The sequence below is a fragment of the Protomyctophum bolini genome, assembly GCF_963924005.1.
Source record: "Protomyctophum bolini genome assembly, chromosome: 16".
Classification (NCBI taxonomy): Eukaryota; Metazoa; Chordata; class Actinopteri; order Myctophiformes; family Myctophidae; genus Protomyctophum; species Protomyctophum bolini.
The window spans coordinates 20,149,558-20,169,218 of NC_137877.1; the positions used below are offsets into that span (position 1 = coordinate 20,149,558).

The following is a 19,661-nucleotide window of genomic DNA, read 5'->3' on the forward strand; positions in this document are numbered from 1 at the left end:
TAGATCTACAAGCTCACAACGTGTCTCATTGTGACGCGTTGCAAGCTTGTAGATCAGTATTTTTGGTCCTGCACGCACACACACACGCACCAGCTGCAGGGCGAGTAAAATGAGTAAGACACAAATCCCTACAGCAGACTATCAAGTAAGCCTTGCCAATCCTTGTTGTGCTGCACGCACGCACGCACACACACACACACGCACGCACACACACGCACGCCCGCACGCACGCACACACACACACGCACGCATGCACACAGACAGTGTCTGTGCACACACAAATAGCTGTGGGTGAGTGGGCACTCATACTGTGTCAAGTGATGGAATGTCGGGCTCATTGCTAAATCTGGAGCTATTCCCCATTTGCATACTTATATCAGGGCAGATGCACATTGCACGCACACGCACACACACACACACACACACACACACACACACACACACACACACACACATTAGGTTATGTATGAATGAGCACTCGCCTGCAACATGTATCCACATACTAAATTGTATTTATCTGCGCTTGCTATCCTCCCACTGCCCGAGGGCTGATGTTTATTAAAGTGTGTGTGTGTGTGTGTGTGTGTGTGTGTGTTTGATAATCAGACACATGTAACCGGCTGATTCAATATCGGATTGCATTAATATTGTTCATGTCCTTTGTATGCTTGTATTTATGAGGACATAAAATAAACTGTTCAGGCGTATGCGCACGCACTCACATGCGTGTGTGTTTGTATGTAGTTTATGTGTGTGACCTTGTGATGTGCGCCATTGTGCGGGGGTCTTGCATGGGGTTTTCGTTCGCGTGCCTTTTTTGTGTGTGTACGTGTGTGCAATGTGTCACATTTTATTGACACGCACTTTTATGCGGTTATACAGAGCTGCTGTTGGTACAATTAAGGCCCTCTCCTCTCCTGTCCTCTGCCCTCCTCTCCTCTCTATTCCTCTCCTCTCCCACCAAACCTCTATTAGCTCCATAAATCCTGTTCCAGGAGAATTGTTATGGTCATTGTGTGTGCTGTGAGAGATGGTTATCATCTATCTCTTCTGCTCACCGCTATTTATGTGTCTCGTCTGCTCTCCTCCCCTTTCTGCGCCCTTTCTCCTCTCTCGCACATGCACCCGTGCACACACGCACACCTTCCCTGCCCCCTCCCTTCGCACCCCTATAATATTATGCCGCTTGTCTCTCTTTGTGTTGTATGTCTCTGCAAGTATCTGTCTCACTCTCTCTCTGTGTCCACCTCTCTCTCTCTCTCTCTCTCTCCTCCTCCCCCCCCCCCCATCCCTGCAGGGTCCAGAGCATTGTGTAAAGTGTCTGCACTTTAAGGACGGTCCTAACTGTGTGGAGAAGTGTCCCGACGGCCTCCAGGGTGCCAGCAGCTTCATTTTCAAGTACGCCGAGTCCAACAACGAATGCCATCCCTGCCATGGCAACTGTACCCAGGGGTAAGTCACGTGTGTGTGTGTGTGTGTGTGTGACTGTGTGTGTGTGTGTGTGTGTGTGTGTGTGTGCATGTATATTTGATATATATAATCAAAATCTACAAAGTAACTGTATTGAGTCCTATACTGGCCTCCATCACACCCTGTACACTCAAGTCCTGAGTATATAATTGAGGAGGAGTAAAATTACCATATTTTCCTCTGAGATGTATGGAGTAGTTAGAACATATTGGAAATGGATATACCTCAAAATTGTACTGAAGTACGGTACTTACTGTAAGTACTTACAGGTATAGTTGCATTCCACCACTGCAAAGCATCTGTGTTAGTGTACCTACTACTTACTACTCAAGTGCGTGTGTGCGTCTGTGTCTGTGTAGTTCAGCCAGATATCCAACAAGTTAATTAAAATTGGCCCGTTAAGCAGGCCAGATGGTCCGTGGTCAGGTGTGGCGTGTGGCGGAGCCCAGCATGATGTTATAATGCAATTTACACTTATGCATAACGAGATTTCACCTGTGATTTCACCCAAAGTCCCCTTTGTGCCATTGTGATAATAATAATAATAATAATAATAATAATAATAATAAACGTTATTTGTATAGCACCTTTCATACATAAATGCAACTCAAAGTGCTTCACAGGGCAGAACATAGAAATAGCAATAAAACAAAGGCAAGCAGTTAGAAAGATAAAACAATGGTAAAGCATACAAAATAAAAGCATAAAAACATAGATGGATGAAAAACAAAGCACACAGCAAATCAGTCATAACAGAGATGTTAAACACTCAACTAAAAGCAAGAATAAACAGTCTTGAGTTGAGCTTTAAAAATTAAGGTAATGTCTGTATGTATACATGTATGTAATCTGAAACCTATCTTTATTACGTCACCATCAAAAGCCAGTTATAACCCGGCCGTCATTGATACATATCTTCATTACGTCACACTCAAAATCAGTATACAGTATATACCACGAGCATGCGCATAAAAAACCCAGCCGACCACAGTATAGTACTTTTCAACTTAGATATACGTTACCTGTTTATGTTTATTTATTTGATATGGACATAACAATCACATTGCTCACATAACCTATAATTACGTCAACATTGACGGCCAGTTATAACCCGACTTTAGTATTTAATTCAAATGTTTTACAGAGGCGTACAGAAAACCTATGATAGAGTAATGGAGAGGTTTTACTGACCAGGCACAAAACACGCTATTGAAGAATTTTGTAGAAGTTGGCCAGAATGCCAACTCAACCGGCACACGCCCCGGTGATTGAAGTGCCATTTTCACGTATAGCAATGGACATAGCCCTCTCCCTCTGCACAAGAGAGTGCACCTAGCATTATGGTAATTGTAGTAATTAAAAGTGTCCCTATAATAACGTTTTCAATCTATGAATCAATCTCTGTGCCAAGCCTTTATAGTGCACAGGCTTTGATTTAGAGAAAATCGGTATAATATAAGTATTCAATGTGTACGGGTCCCTGGCATGAAAGAGTCTTTGTGAGTAGTTGAGGCAGGCTGACATGCATGGTGACGTGTTTCCATGTTTTATGAATTAAAGGTTTTTGTGTTTTTGTTTGGCTGATAATGGGTACAGGCTTGACGTGTTTCATGTTCAGTTGAGAGTTAGTTATAGGTCATCATGACATTCAGCCCGGGACACTATTGAGAGATTGGATGAATCACACAACCGTGTAAAAGAGAGATGAGACAGAGAATTCAAGGGCATGTAATGGACGAACTGCACTCAAAACTCATCTTGTGTTCTTTTATGTTGATTTTAAAATGCAAAAAAAAAAGCAATGCAGTTTTGGTTCTGGTAAAACGGTAAATCTATATATATTTTTACTTGCACAAGCAGAGCGTGCAAGTATTGTGGTCGTGCTGGCTTTTTATGCGTATACTCGAAGGTATACAGTATATAATAGATGTTAATGGTGACGTAGGCCTAATTAAGATATGTTTCAATGTCAGGTTATAACTGGCTGTCAATGGTGACGTTGGGTAACAGGTAACGTACTATATGTTTAATAGTGTAGTAGTGTAGTAGTATTTAATTTCAATGTTTTACAGAGAGGCTACTCGCACGCTCTGCTTGCGCACTAGGCACTAGGCACTCGACAGAGTTCAGTTCTAGTTATTAAATTGGTGGGAGAGGCCAGTACAGCAGCAGTCTGTGTAGAGGTGGTGGGAGAGGCCAGTACAGCAGCAGTCTGTGTAGAGGTGGTGGCCTGGTGGGAGAGGCCAGTACAGCAGCAGTCTGTGTAGAGGTGGTGGGAGAGGCAGCAGTCTGTGTAGAGGTGGTGGGAGAGGCCAGTACAGCAGCAGTCTGTGTAGAGGTGGTGGCCTGGTGGGAGAGGCCAGTACAGCAGCAGTCTGTGTAGAGGTGGTGGCCTGGTGGGAGAGGCCAGTACAGCAGCAGTCTGTGTAGAGGTGGTGGGAGAGGCCAGTACAGCAGCAGTCTGTGTAGAGGTGGTGGCCTGGTGGGAGAGGCCAGTACAGCAGCAGTCTGTGTAGAGGTGGTGGCCTGGTGGGAGAGGCCAGTACAGCAGCAGTCTGTGTAGAGGTGGTGGCCTGGTGGGAGAGGCCAGACCGAGTATCTCTGCTGACTCAGCAGAGATGGTCAATCGAGACGAGCACCTTGACTAAGACCATAGTGGCACCTCTTGAATGCTAACTGGAAATTCCTCAATAATAGACCAGAGACCTGCTCTCCAGCCGTTGATGTTACTATATTCAAGGAGGCCATGATGTAGTATTTAACTCCATAGTGGGCTCACTACCCACAGTGCTACTATTTTTTATTATTTTGAAAAGCATGTTTACATGTAAACAAAGCATGTTTATTTGTAAAAATAAAAAAATCACACTCGTGTGAAGTGAGGGGCACTCTTATCATCATACATCATCATACGTCATACATCACAGAGAGAGAGAGAGGCCAGGAAGGAAACAAAAAATTAGCAAGAAAGGAAGAGGGCGTGTGTATAATTAAGGAAATTAGGAAAGGAGACGATGTACTGTAGGCAGTGTGAAGGATACACAGATCAGAGAGAGGGAATAGCAGACAGAATGAAGGGAAGATGAGGAAGAGAGAGATTAATTCCTCTCTTCTCAGTTAGTGTTTTGACACAGAATCCTGTCGTCTCTTCCTCTCTCTCTCTCTCTCTCGCACGCACGCACGCACCTTTTGACAGGCAGCTTTGATGTGTTTCTCGGAGACAGCTGTAACAAACATTATTTGTCACCCACAAATAAATGGGTGAAATTGACTCACTTTTCTGGGTGGCTGTCAAAGTGGGGGGGGAGTCCGGGGGTCCCCAGCTAAATGACTGATACTTAGAAACATGATGTAATTACATGTTTCTCCATTTATACAGGTGCGTTGGGCCAAGACTGCAAGACTGTATTGGCTGGATGGACAGGTACCATTTTCCCTACACAAACACACACACACGCGAGCGCACGCATGCACGCGCACACACACACACACACACACACACACACACACACACACACACACACACACACGTAAACACACACACACGTAAACACACACACACGTAAACACACACACACACACACACACATACACACACTATAGTGTACGGTTACTCTTCATAGGTATTTCATATTTTTATGTTTTTAAGTCACATTGTCAGCTCACATAAGTCACATTGTACTATTTCAGCTGCACATACATACGCACACACTCGCGTGCGTGCACCACACACACACACACACACACACACACACACACACACACACACACACACACACACACACACACACACACACACATTAATTACTAGCTGTGAGGCCTCAAGGTCCCCACATGTGTGTTTGTATTTGTCCCTAATGTGTACTCCTCAGTACAATGGTGTCCTGCATCAGAAAATAGCCAATCTTCAAGCTCCCAGCGCGTCACACCGCACTGCGTCACACTGCATTGTGAGCTTGTAGATCTGCTATTTACGCCGCAGGGCACCACCATATACGACTCAAGTAAAATTCCTTGCGTGTGCAACCAGATCTCCCAGTGTATCTTGATTAACTTTTCAGCACGTTACCGTTCTTCTTGCGGCGGGGCTGTGGGGTTGAGAGGGTGTGACACTTGGGGCGTGGTGGGGATGGGTAAGGGTGGGCTGTACACTGGAAGGTATGGGTGGTGGGGATGGGTAAGGGTGGGCTGTACACTGGAGGGTAAGGGGATGGGTAAGGGTGGGCTGTACACTGGAGGGTAAGGGGGAGGTCACCATGGAGAAATAAAACAGAGGCACAAAGGGCTTTGCAACATGGCCAGGGACAGCACAGCATGGTGCAAGTACAATTCCAATGGGTCAGGAGAGCCATTGGAATTGTAGCCATGCACACACTAGACGGACGGACAGACAGACAGACAGACAGACAGACAGACAGACAGACAGACAGACAGACAGACAGACGTAAATTGGGAAAAAAGAAAGAAAATGTTTGAACATGGAGATATGAGGTTTCTGCCTGATGCCAACGACGACACGGGTCCTCAATCAGCCTCCTCGTGTAATAAAAGTAATAGTCAATGAGAGTAGTTGTATTATAGACCGAGAGAAAGGAAAGACAGACAGAGATGGGATTCTATAGATAGACTAAGAAAAGCCCATTCTGCTGACCTACTGTATCAGTCCATCTATCGATCGCTGCTCGCTATCCTGAACCTGTTACAGCACAGCCTTCGAGGCAGGAAGCAGTGTTGCCATGTCTGCGACTTTGGGCTTGTTTGTCTGTAGCATAGAGTTATAAAGGTTAGAGAGCCCCGCCCCCCCGCTATCCATTTCAATGGAAGTTCCTTGTCATAAATGCAGGGGCACTTCCAGCTTTCACCACTCTGTCTCGCAGCTTCAACATTGGCAAGCCTTTCTAGACGCTTGGTCTGTAGTCGCTTGTAAATATTGGGGGGGGGCTTGTTTCTAAAGTGTAGTTGCTTTTATTTCAAATGAATATGTAATTGTCCTACGCATACCCCTATGAAAACATTGTGCAAGATTTGTGCAAGCACACGCTGTGATGCAACGCCGTGTGAGCTTGTAGATCGGCTATTTTCCAGTAGCTGCTGCACAGTATAGTCGGTTCTATATTGGGCTTGTTTTCATACACCTGGGTGCTTATTTTCTCTCACAAAGTGTGGCAACGCTGGAAGGTGGGGGTGAGGGTAGGGGGAAGGGGACTGGTGTGGCGGTGTACAGAGACCAGATAAACATCTTACGCCCGTAGCGGTATAAAAGGACCCTCCGGTCTCTTGACGGGATTAAAAGAGCTCTCAATCCTCTGATAGTGGCTGTGTGAGAGAAGGGGGGTGGTGGTGGTGGGGGGGGGGGGGGCAGCAGCCGGACAGATAAACACTTCCGCTCTTATCTCACACCAGATAGCTCTCCCTGCCCGTTGGTGCAAGTACATTTACTCAAGTGTTAAGTACTTAATTATAGAGTATATACTTCTACTTCACTACATCTCAGATGGAGATCCCCAATATCATTAATACATTATATTGGCACACCATATATGAACATATTGGTCGGATCTGCGGTTCTGGACACACGCATATCCAAATGAGTCGGTGGCGCGCACCACAATCCCTCCAGTCTTTGCAGCTGCACACACTGAGTTTGAAGTGGGTCATGCAGTCCCACATGGGGCATAGCAGTCGGATACAGTATGTGGCTCTGGACAACCGTATCTCCCATACGGTCCCATATGCATACTGTATATGGGGTTTGTTTACGGTTATGTCAGAGTTACGAATACGGGCCTTTTACTTGTAACAGAGTACTTTTGGTGGTATTATTGCTACTTTTACTTGAGTAAAACTAATCAGAGTACAGTACTTCTCCCACCAGTGTGCTCTTATCACATCTTGGAAAGCTGGCGAACTGTCCCCTGCCGGCGCTTCGCTCCGCCCAGCCTGACTCGCCCGCGCCGCACGTCTCATGTATCTGTTGGCATTTGAACGAGGCTGACACACGGGGCTTATCTGAGACCAGGGATTACAAGGAGCTGCTGCGTAATGTGAACCAGAGCTGAGGAGCTGTAACAGACCCACGCAACGGCTCATTGTGATAAGCAGTGAAGCACTGAGCGATTGCTAAACAAATACACAAACTGGGACAAGACACTAAAACATGTTGCGTCTAAAGCGGTGCTTCTCAAACTTGTTCATGTCAAGGTGACGATGTTTTGCTCGCTGAAAAACATCGTCGTACAACGAAATATAGGATTTGGTTCTATTGTGAACCTACAGGAGCAGTCCAGATGAACTATACAGAGACCTCAAATGGTTGCCCTTTTACACTTTCCACTTAGACGACCATTAACTGAAATCATGAAAAACCCTGCACAGACTGGCTGACATTACACAAATGTCTCTCTCTCTCTCTCCTTGCCATTTTGTAGTCTACTGTAATTATGTGCATGCTGCACTCAATCCACTCCACAACCAGCCACTTTTTCTCTTTCTGTTCCGACCAGTGCTGGAAAAAGGTACTCAAATATCTTACTTAAGTAAAAGTATCAATTCTGAATTGTAGATATACATCATGCTGTTCAGCTTGGAAGGTCTTCCTGGTAGCACGCACTTAATTGGGTTTCCTATGTCCTACATCCTCAGTGATTCTTCCTAATCCTATGTCCTATGTCCTTCGAGCAGGCACAAGAGACTTGACACGAGTATAGCAAAATGGCCGACAGACTTCAACTTCCTGTAGGAGTTATAGGATGTAGAAGATCTATAGGGCAGTGAGGATGCACTTGCCTTCAACCTGTCCCCCACCCAAACCACCTGATGGGAGATTCATCGGCATTGGCCGATTCTAGTTGTTTGATAAAGTAAAATCTGACTTGCCTAAGCCTGCAGTGCAGATACCCTGTTACATGTGTTTTTTCAGAATGGACAAAATTATGATATTTTTTTAAATACAGAATAAGATCATAATCGACAAAACCACCCTCTCAACTCCTCTTCCTACATCCATCTCCCCTATAGGCTGACCATACGTTTCATAACGTAAAAGTGGTAGTAAGTGAATGTTGATAGCCTTGACATTTCAGTCACCGTGTCCCCCTTCTTCTCCCCAGGACTCCCCTCATCGCAGCAGGGGTGATCGGTGGGCTCTTTGTGGTGGTGATCGTGGCGCTGAGCGTGGCCGTGTCGATCCGCCGCAAGAGCATTAAGAAGAGGAGAGCCCTGCGGCGCTTCCTGGAGACAGAGGTGAGGTCATGTATGCCCCCCCGCATACTGAAACAATGTTTCTCACAACCAAATGGACCCTACACTGGTCAAGGAAGTGTTTCAAGTCATTAACACTGAGGATTTTACAATGTAGATGGGGGTGCCGGACGACACATTGGACTCAAGAAGTCACTATAAGCCTTTTTTGGGAGTGAGAGTGTGTAGGAAAATGAAAAACACTCTGCATTGAGCACTGTGCATAATACATGCAAAGAGCAGTAGTGGAAAGTGCTGTATTGGTACTTTTACTTAAGTAAAACATTTGAGTACTTTTTCCACCACTGGCAAAGAGCAAGTTCAGTCAGGAGTTGCTGCTGGTCGACCATTGCTCTCGGCCTCAGCTCTTCTCAAACAATCACAAACTCACTTCACTGAAGAGCACCCTATTTAATTCCTTGTTTGCTGCTGCCTATGCTGTCTGTGCTGAAGCTGCTACTTTTAAACCTGGCTGCTCACCCTCCACCAACCCATCTACCTCCTTGTTTATGATCTCCTTTTATGCACCATGAGAGTTCTGTGCTCCCTCAGTGCACCTAATAGAAGCCAAAACCAATGTAATGTTGCATTGCTATTTTTTATATACATATTCATTAAAAACATTTTAATCCATTGATGAGTTCGGGAAATCCTTGAAATGATGTGAGCTAAACTATACGGCAACCCCAATCTACAACCCCCGAATCCTCAGTGTACAAATGAAACCAAATGGACCCTCCATTTGGCTCCATGTGTATACACCCTCAGAGTTACAGAACTGTACAGGGCCCATTCGGGCCCCCCAGTGGTCCTTGGACCAGACGCTGTCAGAGGTATTCATTGTCATGTACAAAGTACATGCATTATACAAAGTAGAATTATTGTGCTGCAGTTTTCCTCTGCAGTGTGGATAACGGTCAAATAAAAACAATATAGAAGTGATGGGGATAAAAAAGGATCAATAAAAGCAAAACAAAGCAATGGTGGATACTGTACACTGAAGAGGCAGAGGTTTTTGCCCTTCATTGAAGACTTGACTCTGTGTCAGAGTATAAGTGTGAAAAAGTACAGTTGAGGAGAGGAGAGGCACTGTTTCAGAAACAAGTACAGGGGAGGGGAGTATGCCATTAGCAGGTCCCAGCTGTTGAGAGTGAAGAGTGTGTTTTTGTGCTGGTAATGTTGTCAGTAATGAAGACATAGAGCCCTCATACTTCTCGTACACATACTCTTCACCAGCTGCAAACCTCTCTGCCTAATTTCTGTAGGAATAGCATTGGAATAAATGAACTCTAACGCGCACAGACTCCATGCCAACACTTGCCTATTTTCCTCCCTCCAAATTCCTCTAGCTATTATTTTGTGTACACATCACCCACAATGGTGTACAACTGTGCATGAATTCACATTACAAGCTCAGCGCAACCATATCATTGCTGTCGGGCAGAAACCTCATATCTGCATATTTTAACTTTATGGGTTTTTTCCCCCGGAAATGTACGCCCTACTTGATCATACTAAAGCGTCACACGAAGGCATCAAAAGTAGCAGTAGTACTCACATTAGACAGCCTACATACGGATCTGGCGTGTACGTGGCCGCGCACACTTATTTGTCCTTTATCTGCTCTAAATGAGACAATACAACCTGGAAACAAGCTAAGCTAATGTTGATGCTGCCACCAGGCGATGCTGCTCCTCCCCTAGAGCAACAACAACAGCGGCTGTGTCGTTAGCCAAGAGGCCAATAGCAAGAGGGGCCAACTTTGCATTACTTCCTGTATTTGCGTGAGGTGGGCGGTAACGTTATTAGGAGACGGAGTTGGAGTCTATTCATTTCCAATGGGAGAGTGAACGTGAACACAGCTTCTGAACCATTCCTTACCTCCATGGTCACTGAACTAAATACTGGACCCAATCATCACAAGGCACACAATATTTCAAAGATATTCATACTAAAATGGCTTCTTTTAGTGAGTCAAATCAGGATAAAATCGACTTCTTTATCTTTATCCCAGCAAAAACATCTCCCGAGATTTGAGAGGAGTCCAGAACAGTCTCTCTGTCCATCTGCAATTTGACGGACGACACATAGGGGGCTCTGGCCCCATATTTAAGATGAGAATATGTAAATACTATAACGTGAAATGAATGTAATAAAAATAAAATAAAAAGCGTGTTGCAATGCTTAATAATAATATAATTTTCCATAACTGTCTTAGACTCTTGGTTGGGGGCTGATTTGGGTAATGGGAATCATGACATTTGCTAGTATTTGGCCATCTTTATTTCCTTCACTTTCATCTTTCCGGATTCCTTTTGAAGTGGGAATAAAGTGTCTGCGTGCGTTGATGATTTGCTGTGAGACCATAATAGTAGCAGCATAGGGGCACACTCATCTGTCTTTGGGTGGCTGGCTTCAGCACCACAGTACAGAGTGGGACAGTGGACAGCTCCACTAGTGCTGCAGCTTTTGGCTTTAACATCTTCAGAACCACCATGTGTGGACAGCTCCCCTACACTGCAACTGCAGGCTGCCTTTGTGTGTGCGTGCGTGTGTGTGTGTGTGTGTGTGTGTGTGTGTGTGTGTGTGCGTGTGTGTGTCTGTGCACGCGCCTTCGTCCCTCCCCTCCAGCAGCTCTCTGGTCCTCTTTGCTCCAGCCTGTGAAAGCTGATTTAGAATTCCATTTAAATGAAGAACGGCTATTGTTTTTTAATCAGACGGCCGCCGTGAGCTGGGGAACACAGGCTATGGACCAGAGAGCTGATTTACCATCCTCTCTCTCTCTCTCTCTCTCTCTCTCTCTCTCTCTCTTTCTCTCTGTCTCTCTCTCCCTCCCCTCATTCAGTTATCCTCTCCTATAACTCTCACTGTTTTCTTCTCCTTCTCACTCCTGTGTCTAATTCAACTTCTCTCGTTCCTCCGCCACTCGCTTGCACGCTCGCTCACTCCATCCACCCTCTCTCCCTCTTATAGGCTCTTGCTGTCTCCTTTTCTCATCCCATCTCTCTCTCTCTCTCTCTGGCGTCCGTCGCTCCATTCCGCCACTTGATCGGTAATGAAACAACGAGAGCACGAGCACGCTCCTCTTCAAGCGCCGCAATTATCCAACGCCCCACACCCCCCAATACACCCCCCCCCCTCCCTCCCTGTGCTCGCCATTGTGCGAGTTTGTAAAGTTCAAGCTGCCTGAGCGAGCGGACTGAAAGGACAGACACATTGACTGAAGGGGCAAGGGATTGAATCAGCCACATTGATTGGGTTCATGGTACCAGTGTGATGAATGTCTCTTTATGCTGATTGACTGCACAGGTTGATTAGCTTGTTTTTTCTTTTCTCACGAGGAGGATGCACGTGGCAGAGATGGATAAGGAATATAGGACCTGTGACAAACATTATTACAAGATACTGCTGCCCCACAAAATAATGATTGTTGTGTTGTGGGGGACTGGTCAGTGGGTGTCAAAGTGGGGGACAGGGAACCCCCAGGGGTCCTTGAGGGGGGTTAGACCTCTTTGGCTCTTCAAAAATACAAGCTCAAAATGGGCCATGGTGCACACATTGTGAGCTTGTAGATCAGCTATTATTGAAATATATATATATAAATATATATCAAGCAACATTTTGAAAATGTTTGTATAGTTGTAATTATCCACCCACTGCCAGTGATTTAAAAGAAATCTTACTTTTTAAGTAGTCAAATAAAATAAAAACACCAAAAAACGAATAAAATGTCACATTCACATGCGTGTGTGTGTGTGTGACGTGTGTGTGTGTGTGTGTGTGTGTGTGTGTGTGTGTGTGTGTGTGCGTGTGCGTGTGCGTGGGTGTGCGTGTTCCAGTTGGTAGAGCCCCTCACCCCCAGCGGCACGGCCCCCAACCAGGCCCAGCTACGCATCCTCAAAGAGACGGAACTGAAGAGAGTGAAGATCCTGGGCTCCGGGGCCTTTGGGACCGTTTATAAGGTAACGCGTGTGCACACGCACGCACGCACGCATGTACTGACTAAAAAGAAAAAAGCTCAAGTAGTTTGTAGACACAGCGGCAGTGGATCAGGGGTAGAGTGGTCGCTTGGCAATAGGCCTGTCTCACAGCCATTCCCCGCCCCCTTTCCAGACCTAGTGGTGATGACGTGACGTCACTCCATAGACATTATTGTTATGTTTTCTTCATAATAATATTGGTCTTTTCCATTTTAACATTTGGAAACGGCCTTAAATGGTGCAGAGAAAGCAGGTAGGGTAGTATTGAGGAAATATATCCAATGAGTTTCACGTTGGTAGTAACCTTTCAAGATCACCTCTGGGTGGTTTTTCAACCTTTTCAATACCAACATATAGAACAAATGATTAATATTATGCCCCGCCTTTTTAAAATGAGCTGCAACAGGATTGCTTTCGTCACCAGTTCTTATACAGTTCCTATGCTCGGTCACCGGATAAGATATACCACATGTGTGCATGGTGCTACATGTAATCGCACCACGTATGGATATATCTAGATTTAGAAGACATTTTGAAGCTCTTTCTACTGAAATGATTGATTATTTTTATGGAGAAATCCCGTAATTTACCATGCATCTCAGGACAGCTTGCCATGTCTCCTCTCTTGCTAACATGCCTATTGGACAAGGCCGGGTTGTGGAGGGACTTAGCGAAGGGCTAATTACTCCTGATGAGCAGGTTGGTGCCTTCAATCAATCATTGTAAAGCGCCTTGGATAAAGACGCTATAAAAAAGCGTTACTGTACTGTACACGTCTCACTTGGCTCAGTGTCAAGGAAAGACTTTCTGCTTTTTGTACTTTAAACTTGTCTCCTACGGAAACAACACCCGGCTATGGTTAGTATAATCGAGGGTTGTCTGTACACAAAAACAAATCACAAAAAGTTGTCAAAGTCCTCAATGGTACACATTGACACTTCAAACTAATCGTGAAAGGCGTCATCGGCACGGAAAGAGTTTTAATAATTGGCCCGCGGGCCTCATCTGAATATATTGTGGCAATATATATTGTGGAAAAATATTACAATTATTTCAGATGTAAGACCTACAAGCTGCACAACACATCGCATCGTGAGTTTTTATTTTGGTGAATGTTTCCCCCAGAATAGTGATGCTGGTGTTCAAGTGCATGATTGTGTAAAGCGACTTATATAGTGCTATATAAATTGGATATTATTATTATTAGTAGTAGTAGTACTAGTATTATAAAGTTAATTTGAATCACTCCTAACGGAAACTGATATTCTCTCAGGTTGTCCTCTTAGCTGGTATGATTTTATCTACATGTTACTGTACTGTATGTGCCGTAATATGACATACATAAGGTAACGATGTAAAATGTTATTTATTTTATAAGTTTGAGAACCACTGCTCTGTCTCCATCACCTGTTCACGATGTGAAGGTGATGCTGCAAGCTTTGTGCTAGTTTCTGCAACTCATTTCATTACAATGCAATCAGGCCTCATTCACCACAGAAAAAAGCAACTCACATTTGTCTGGGGATTTTTTTGTGTGTGCACAAAATGCGCGTGTACATATGCATGTGTGCACGCGAGTATGTGTGTGCACGTGTGTGTGTTTGTAGGATATGAGAAATAGACGGACCTTTTCCTGGTCCTCACAATACAAGAGAAATGGTTGTTTTATGGTTTAAAGTCATTTTTAGAGATTTGTTTACAAAGATTCAGGTTGGGGTTAGATTTTAGCTTTAGGGATTAGAGATAGAGTTATGCCTGATCTGTACTTAGTTGCACGCTGGTGTTGTGCAGTGGATCTACAAGCTGAGACGCGTTCTCAGGCCAGGGGCCACAACTGTACAATGAGTGCGTGTGGGGGGACGCACAAGGTGCGCGCAACGCAGAACATTTGTGGGTTCTTAAAATGCATTTTGAGCTCAAACACAAAGATTTATGTACATTTCTACACAGTAATGAGCAGGATAATATATCTATACCAGCAGGTATATGCTACCTATAGATGTAGACCAAATTGACAGTGCATAAACATAATAAAGGTCTTTCTCTGCCCCACCCCTCTCCCATTGTTTATCTTGTGTTTTAGCTTCCAAGATGGCCGCAGCACCATCAGGGGGTGGCCTTACTGGGCTGCGTTCACACATTCAAGACACCTGTCTTGTGTCTGTCTTGTGTCTGTATTTAATGGCCGCTCCAATGCATTTCCAATGGAAGCCCATATTGTTTGACCAAACATTTTGTTTGATGGGGGGGAGGAGGGCAGAACACATCCATCAAAGCTGTGTTCAGACACAAGTCAGGTGTCAGACACAAGGAAAGTGTCTTGAATGCAGCCCAGTATGTTGACCCCGCCCGCTCACCTCCGCCCCACCCCCTCCTGGTGCTGTGGCCATCTCGGATCCTAAACACAATATAAACAATGTGAGAGGGGTGGGGCCGAGAAAGGCCCTTATTGCCTTGACATTATTGACTGTGTGTGTGTGTGTGTGTGTGTGTGTGTGTGTGTGTGTGTGTGTGTGTGTGTGTGTGTGTGTGTGTGTGTGTGTGTGTGTGTGTGTGTGTGTGTGTGTGTGTGTGTGTGTGTGTGTGTGTGTGCTTTTTTTCCTCAGGGTATTTGGGTTCCAGAGGGGGAGACAGTGAAGATTCCGGTTGCCATTAAAATCCTGAACGAGGCCACAGGACCCAAAGCTAACGTGGAGTTTATGGATGTGAGTATTGGCAGCCCACTGTTTTCATCATTTGAGGCAAGATGTTCAAAACAGACAGGAATGTGAAAAATCGGACAGATGGTCCCCAGATGATTTGCTTAACACATGATTTTCTTAACTTCACGAGTTACACAAGTTAATTGATTGTAGAACAGCAATCAATTAAGTTATGTTTTCATTGTTTAATTTGTAATACGTTTTAAGATTTACGGGGTTTCCGTCAGACAGATGGAAAAACATTCGTCGCACTGGCAAGCAAAGGGTTCTGGGAAATTGAGGCCCAATGCATTTCAATGGCGGCGGTGGCGCACATGCAGCGGACACGTTCCTCCTCTGATCTGATCGCCACTTTGGAGTATTTCAGTTCAATAAGGGACATGTCTTTTAATGTCCAAATATGGGACGATTCTTGCATTTCAAGGGACGGTTGACAACCCTAGTGTTAGATTACACGGTATTCCTCTGAAATTGCGCTTTAATCATGAGTTGATGATGTCTCGAGAGACACAGTTTCTCACAGACCGACAGAACAGTTTTCATTCACACCAAGACTGGAAATGCATAAAATAGTGACGTTGTATCCAAAGATTCATAGAATGTGGATCGCACACACGTACACACGCACACGCCGCACACACACACACACACACACACACACACACACACACGCACACACACACACACACACACACACACACACACACACACAACACATACTCACACACTCATTTCCACGGGTTCCCAATGCGGCGAATGAGCCCCTCCATTTATAAAACATTCAGCATTCCGCTCATTTCAAAAGAAAAAAAATGAAAGTAAAAAAAAAGAAATCTAATTATCGTGGTGCGTGATGCAACAGAGATGAAATAAGCTTCCCCTACCCCTCCTACAACACAAACTTGTGTTCACTCACTCGCTCAACACTAGCAGCGAGTCAGCGACCCAATTGCACTTGGTGTTTTGCATTGAGTTGTCGACGGGCCGAGGGGCAGAAGAGGTTTGAGTGTGTTAGCGTTTCTATTCTTAACCAAGAGCCTCTTTGATGTATGTCTTCTATGTCTACATGCATGTTGCTTTTGTTTGTTTTGGGATCTCGTTCCGGTTTTGCGTTCACGCAAAATGCCGCCAGAGATCAAGACATTGGCAATGAGGACGACTTGATGACATTCACAGGCAATATACTGTAAACACGTGGTTCTCAAAGTGGGCTCCGTGCAGTGCAGCACATTTTGATTTTGCACTTTTGTTTGTATGTTGAAAATAGCCGATCTATCGCCACGTCGCAGCGTGTAGATCATATATCTTCAGAGCGCAACTAAACATAAAATGACATATCTTTTAGTTCTACTGGAGCTCTACCCCACTAGTCCCTCCCTATATCATTTTAGTCGAGTTCTTCTTTGTTGACGACATTTGGTCAATATAATTAGTTATAATTTTTGTCATTAGCTTTTATTTAATTTACAATCAACCATAGTTTACAATCAGAGTCGACAAAATCACTGTCACACTTGGTCCGTGAACCTCAGGCCCCTTTTTTATCCCCAATTTGAGCCTTTATGCCAATTGAGTCCTCCCCACACGCATATATCCGTGTGATGTCACTGCTGTTGTACTGTATATACTCACTCACGTACCAGTGAGGAGCCCCCACTGGGAGGATGTAGAGCCTTTATCCTACTACTATTTAAACGGCAATCAAAACGCGGCGGCACGTACCGCCACGTGGCTCCCCAGGGAGACCTGGAGCTGCGGGGAATGTTTGGCCAGGCTGCCAAATGCCACCGTTCCCTCCCTTGCATGAGGATCAGTATGGGGATGAATAACCATTAACCCATTCTGACCTGAGATCAGATTAAAAAAATGTCTCCTACATCCTGACAGTTTTCTGAAAAAGCTATGTTTCTATGTCAGTGGTTCTTCGATTTTTCAAAAATAGCAGACCTACAAGCTCGTAGCGAGCCACTCTGTGGCGCGCTATGAGCTTGTAGATCTGCTATTTTTCAATAGCTAAATTATAACATAATGCCAACACCAAAAGTGGTTCCCGCCCAAAATGGGTTAAGGACTATCAAGTGGACCCGTTAGTTTCTGATGTCCCTGTGTGCGTGCATGCGTGAGTGCGTGCTTGTATTACTATGCTTGTGAAGACCAAATGCCTCCACAAGTGTAGTAGAATTTGAGAAAAGACAGTATATAGACAGTATAGAGTGACGGACAAGATAATAATTATACGGACGAGATAATATCTTGTACCGACGAGATATTATCTATTTCCATTACGTAGGCAAGTCAGGATGTCAAGTCAAGCAGTCCTGATCCCAGGCTACACAAAGGTATAGGTTAGATACAAAGCCACAGACACATCCAGAGGCATGCACAGACGGACATATCTGAGGTGGCACGGAAGGAGAAATGCCAGCTTGGGTTGCTGTGTGGTCACATTATTTCGGGCCCTTTCTTTTTCTATACCGGGTGCATGGGGACGTTATACAGGCAGACCTTTAGGCCAGTGGTTCTCTAACGGTTTCATGTCAAGGACCCCAAAGTGTTGTACTGTATTTGGCCGCGGACCCCCATCAGGAAATGATTTGTGCCCAGATGAGAAGATTTGTGCTTAAAACAATTGTTTCATATATTTTCTAAAATAGTCAAAACAAACTTGCAGCGTGGTACAAAGTCATGCGCTGTGAGCTTGTGCATCTGAGGACCCCCTCTAAAATGAGATGTTGCATCTCAAGAGGTTTATCCTTTCAATAAAGGTATTACAAAAACAGCTTTTTATGGAATAGTCAATATGAATGTATAAAGTTTTTAATCTTGATGCTATTGTGATGCTACTTTTTCTGGGGACCTATACATGCGACACGGTGATCTACATGCGACACGGTGTGAGCATGTAGATCTGATATTTTCATCATAAAATAAAAAAAGGGAAATGGGACATTCTGCATAATGGGTACTTTTTTAAATTTGATACTTTTGTACGTTTTCGGATGTTGAGTATTGAAGCATTGATACTTTTATTTAAAGTAAAGCATTTGAGTACTTTTACCACCATTGCTTTGATCCTTGATGTCACTGAGAGGCTGCTCTGCACTGCAGGCAGCATGGGGGTCCAACATCAGCATACACTGCTCTGCACTGCAGGCAGCATGGGGGTCCAACATCAGCATACACTGAGAGGCTGCTCTGCACTGCAGGCAGCATGGGGGTCCAACATCAGCATACACTGAGAGGCTGCTCTGCACTGCAGGCAGCATGGGGGTCCAACATCAGCATACACTGAGAGGCTGCTCTGCACTGCAGGCAGCATGGGGGTCCAACATCAGCATACACTGAGAGGCTGCTCTGTACTGCAGGCAGCATGGGGGTCCAACATCAGCATACACTGAGTGATTGATTTTGGTTTTCTGTGGATGATACTCTTTGTTCTTCTGAATAGTCCACAGTCTAGTCAATTTTGAAATAAGTTAGATTTTCTTTCAGCTAGAAGAAAGTCAGAAACAAATTTGCACTCTTGACTCGTTTATTTCCTGGTCATCATTCTTGTTGAAGTCTTGACTTAGCTCTCCCTCTTCCCAGAACTCAGAGTAGTACCGCCACCTCCTGATTAGGACCCAAGTTATCTGTCCTGCAAACCATATAGCATAATAATTATCCATCCATCCATCTGTAACCGCTTATCCATAGTCGGGTCGCGGGGGAAACAGGTCCACCAGAGGGTTCCAGACTTACCTCTCCAGAGCAACATTAGTAACTGAAGTACTTTTAGGGCATGGAGCAGTTTTGCTTAGTTCTTCTAGTAGTGTCAAAGAACCATGAGTGTGTGCTTGTCTCCTCCAGGAGGCCTTGATCATGGCCAGCATGGAACACCCTCACCTGGTGCGACTGCTGGGCGTGTGCCTGAGCCCCACCATCCAGCTGGTCACACAGCTCATGCCCCACGGCTGCCTGCTCGACTATGTCCACGAGCACAAGGACAACATCGGCTCTCAGCTGCTGCTCAACTGGTGTGTCCAGATCGCCAAGGTAAGGATGAGCTGTTTTTCTTCTTTCTTTGTTTTTTGTGTGTATCGTGGATATGGGGGCAGGACAGCGATACTCAACATGTGTGCCTGGGACCAGGATATCGGTGTGTTTTGCATTTCATGTTATTTGACATTTGGGTGTTTGACTATTTGGTTAATTGTTCTTGGCAGCTCAGTTGGTAACGCACTGGCCTTATTTGGACCACAATGGTCTGGATTCAATCTTGGGCACCGCC

General features: G+C 44.9%; 1 protein-coding gene across 1 annotated transcript in view; it reads left to right on the forward strand.

The window, feature by feature from the left end:
• The window catches only part of erbb4b (erb-b2 receptor tyrosine kinase 4b), a 393,044-nt gene that overhangs the window by 321,657 nt on the left and 51,726 nt on the right, over positions 1–19,661 (forward strand). The window contains exons 15-20 of the mRNA XM_080786645.1: positions 1,298–1,452; positions 4,850–4,894; positions 8,580–8,712; positions 12,549–12,671; positions 15,296–15,394; positions 19,241–19,426. Coding sequence (XP_080642771.1) covers positions 1,298–1,452; positions 4,850–4,894; positions 8,580–8,712; positions 12,549–12,671; positions 15,296–15,394; positions 19,241–19,426 — 741 coding nt within the window. The remainder of the gene's footprint in view (positions 1–1,297; positions 1,453–4,849; positions 4,895–8,579; positions 8,713–12,548; positions 12,672–15,295; positions 15,395–19,240; positions 19,427–19,661) is intronic.